Source organism: Pediculus humanus, genomic scaffold (genome assembly GCF_000006295.1).
Source record: "Pediculus humanus corporis 1103172107520 genomic scaffold, whole genome shotgun sequence".
In the NCBI taxonomy this organism is placed as follows: Eukaryota; Metazoa; Arthropoda; class Insecta; order Psocodea; family Pediculidae; genus Pediculus; species Pediculus humanus.
The window spans coordinates 208,976-212,814 of NW_002987136.1; the positions used below are offsets into that span (position 1 = coordinate 208,976).

At 23.3% G+C, this 3,839-nt stretch overlaps 2 protein-coding genes across 2 annotated transcripts in view; one reads left to right on the top strand and one right to left on the bottom strand.

Moving 5' to 3' along the window:
* Window positions 1-1,147, top strand: part of Phum_PHUM173790 (thioredoxin domain-containing protein, putative) — a gene marked incomplete at both ends in the record, with an annotated part of 2,184 nt that extends 1,037 nt beyond the window's left edge. The window contains one exon of the mRNA XM_002425055.1: window positions 44-1,147. Coding sequence (XP_002425100.1) covers window positions 44-1,147 — 1,104 coding nt within the window. The remainder of the gene's footprint in view (window positions 1-43) is intronic.
* Window positions 1,148-1,533: 386 nt separating this feature from the next.
* On the bottom strand, window positions 1,534-2,188 carry Phum_PHUM173900 (uncharacterized protein; the record flags this gene model as incomplete). The annotated part of the gene is made up of 3 exons (XM_002425056.1): window positions 1,534-1,668; window positions 1,747-1,921; window positions 2,031-2,188. The coding sequence occupies 3 exons, from the start codon at window positions 2,186-2,188 to the stop codon at window positions 1,534-1,536; spliced, it is 468 nt and encodes a 155-aa protein (XP_002425101.1).
* Between the last annotated feature and the right edge of the window lie 1,651 nt (window positions 2,189-3,839).

A 3,839-nucleotide genomic window follows, 5' to 3' on the forward strand; every position in this document is an offset into this window, starting at 1 on the left:
AGTAAATTTAAAATTAAAAATATTAATAAAAAAAAAAATGCAGCGGGATTCTTTTAATGATAAAGATCCGTGCAAACCGAAAGAAGTTTCCATATTTACCGAAGATTTCGGCCTGTGCGATTCTGACGATGATATAACGGAAAAAGATTTAAATACTTTGTTGAAAGAAGAAGCGGAAAAACTGGAGAAGGCTGAAAAAAAAAAATCTTCCAGAGAAAGTGTTACTCCTGCGAAAAGTACTGTTTTTGTGTTAAGCAATCAAATGCAAAATGAAATCATCGAATTAGAAACAACATCAACTGAAATAGTTCAAACTGTTAAGAAAATAAAAAAAAAAAAAGAATGCAAAAAATTTTTTAAAAATCCATTTTTTACAAATCCACTTAAATTTTCAACGGATCTTCCTTTACCTCCTTCTGCTCCTCCTGTTCAAATGTTAACCCCAATGATAACTGAAGAGTCATCGGAAAAAATTTGTAAAAAAAAAAAGAAAAAAATATGTAAAAAAGTCAAACAGGTTCCTGCTGTGAGTATTGTTAAAGTTTCTGAAGATGATGATAAAGGTAATGAAGGAGATATTGAGGACGAATCTGAGGACGAAATCGATGAAAAAAACAAAGAAACCGTTGTAGCTGTAACACATGATAAAACACTTAAACCTGAATCAGAACGGGAACGAGTACCAGGATCAGGACCGGGACCAGGATCAGGACCAGGATCAGGACCAGGATCAGGACCAGGACCAGGATCAGGACCAGGACCAGAATCAGGACCAGTACCAGGATTAGAACAAGACAAATCTCAAAAAATGGAAAAAGAAACATATAGAAAAAGAATGTTTATCGACAAAATATTTAAAGATAAATCAGAAGAGAAAGAAGGTGACAAGAAAAAACAATCCAAGACTGGAAAAGATGGGAAAAAGGGTTGCACAAAGAAGAAACCAGAAAAACCATTATGCAGGCCAAAAGAATCTGATATTTCAATATCCCTTTTACCACAACAAATAATTCCTCTGCAAAGAGATTTACCATTAACATCACCAAAAGATATTCCAGAAGTAGAAAGACAGTTATTATTGGCATGTGAACCAAAAGGAAATAAATGTAAAAATCGTGAAAATAAATGTAAAAACAAATCGAGGTAATTGTAAATGAACCAAAAAAAAATTTCCCTCATATTTTTTTTTTTTTTTTGTTTATTTCGACATAAATTTTAATATAATCAATTATATTTGATTATATAAATACATTTCAAGAAATTAAAATAATTTTTTACTTTTTTTTAATTTTACAAAAAAAAAATATATTTTTTTTTTTTTTTAATTAAAACTTTTTTAAAAATGATTTTTAATGTTTTTAAAATTTTTTTTATTTTGTCTTTTTTTTTTTTTTTAAATTGTTTTTTATAATAATTTTGTATGACAATGTACAAATTTAACTTGATTCTTTCTCTAATTTATGCACAAAAAATTGACTGTATATATACATATATGTTGTAAATGTAATATTAAAAAAAAAAATTGTAATAATGTTAATGAGACATTTTAACATTAATATCATTATTAATAGTTTGAGTATTTGATGTATCAGAAGTAGTCAATTCAGTATTGGATGAAGATGTGTTAGGGGTCCACAAACCACTTCTAATAAACCTTTTGGCAGCATCCTATAATAACACATAAAAAAAAAAATTGTAATTATTTATAAAATGATCACTTGGAAATTATTCAATAATTTATATTACCTTGTCTATAACAGGCATAAATTTCTTTTTATCATATAATTTCTTTGACTGTAACATGTAATCTTTAATTCTATTTATTTGATGTTTTATTTCATGATTAGCTGGATCAATTCCTTGCGTTCTAAGATGAATCCAGTAAAAAGTATTTATGGCAAACGCTAAAAGCAAATCGAACCTGAAGAAAAATTTAATTAATTAGCCGGAGAATAATATTGTTTTATAAGAAATTGCATAAAATTTTTACATAACGGTTTTCCTTCACAAAATAATTAAAATTTACTAACCTAACCTTATCTTCTAACGAAAGTGAATCGTAGTCTGTATTAGAAAAAAAATTGTTTAAAATACTAGCTGCGTTTTCGACATTTTCATTTAGTTCTATTATTTTCGTTTTAAAGTTATCATCATTTTCTAATTCACCAAAATCAAAAACTTCTGCCATTTTTTTATAAGAAATGATTTGAAAAATAAATTCCAGAATGAAAATATATATATATGTAAATAAAGTGTAACTAGACATAAAAATCGTGAAAATAGAAAATAATCACTTAAACAAAATCAATGTGTTAAAATTGTTATTCTTCGGTTTAAAATATAAAATTTTTTTGTGTTTATAATAAAAAAAATTGTAATTTATTTTTATATTACTTAAATGAATAAATGCGCAGAGAAAAATTCTAAAATAAAATTAGTTCCGTAGATGATGATGATGACAAATTACTTGAACAATGCATAAAAGAAAATGATAGGTGCTTTCACACAAAATGTGAAAAATCTATAAGAGTTATAAGATTAAATTGTCAATTTTGTAACAATTTTTTTTGTACTTCACACATTTTACCAGAAATTCATGGATGCGGAAATGCAGCTAGAAAATCAGCATCATTTGCTAAACCTAAAAAAACATTGAAAGAAGAGGATAAAGAAATGTTGGAAAAAAAAATGTCCCAAAAATTAAATAAAATGATGAAAGAGAGGAAAAAAAAGGCAGGGAAATAAATAAATAAATAAAAAAAAAAACTGCATTTAAAAAAAAAACTAATTATTAATAAATAAATAATTATGCAATGTCTCGATATTTATTTAATGTTCAAAAAATTTTAAATATAGATTACCCTTAAATTAATTTAAGGTTTAATTTATATATATATATATAAGGTGTAATAAATAAATTTTAATACAAAAATATACTTTATTTCAAACTAAATTATAATACTTATATAATTTTATTTACAGATTCTAATTATTATTTATTTATTTATTTATTTTTTTTTTATACGTAGTATTAATAATAATGTTTAATGAAATTTTTAATTTACATACACAAAATTATTATTATTATTATTTCTATTTTAATTAATTTAATACTACAAAACAAAACAAAAAAAAAAAAAAGGTAGTATTTCTTCATCTATACTCATGAATCTAAGAAATACTTGTAATGTTGAGTTGTATTATTTTACCCTGTAAAAAAATTTTAAAATCATACCATTTTATTAAAAGCCATTAACCATTTTTTGAAAAAAAAAAAAAAAATTAGTAACTATTTGTGTTAAAAATATTCTTTTTTACATTAAGACAATTTCAATTATTTAAATGATTTTATTACATAAAAAAAATATTTTCGATTTTAAAAAGGAAAAATTTTTTGTAGGATACAAGATAAGTGATGACATCATTCATCGAAAACTTAAAGAAGATCATTGTGGTAAGTACATTTCATTTAATTTTTTTAAAAAAAAATGTTTTTAAATAATTTTGTTTTACTTTAAATGTGTCATTTAAACCTAATTTCTAGATAAATTCTGGAAATTAATAAAAAAAAAAAAAAAATTTTTTTTTTTGAATAACTTATGCAAAACTTACTTTTTTCCACATACATATAAGAAAACAATTTAATATTCGAATAGTAAAATGTAACCTTCCATCTTTTTTTTTTTTTTTTTTTTTTTGTTAATTATCTCTGTAGATTTTAATTTTACCGAAAAATTTATTATTTAAATCATCCGACCGACAATAATAATAATAATAATAATTGACTTGATTTGTTAGTAGTAACCCTTTGATAATTTTAAAAATTTATTATTTTTAAT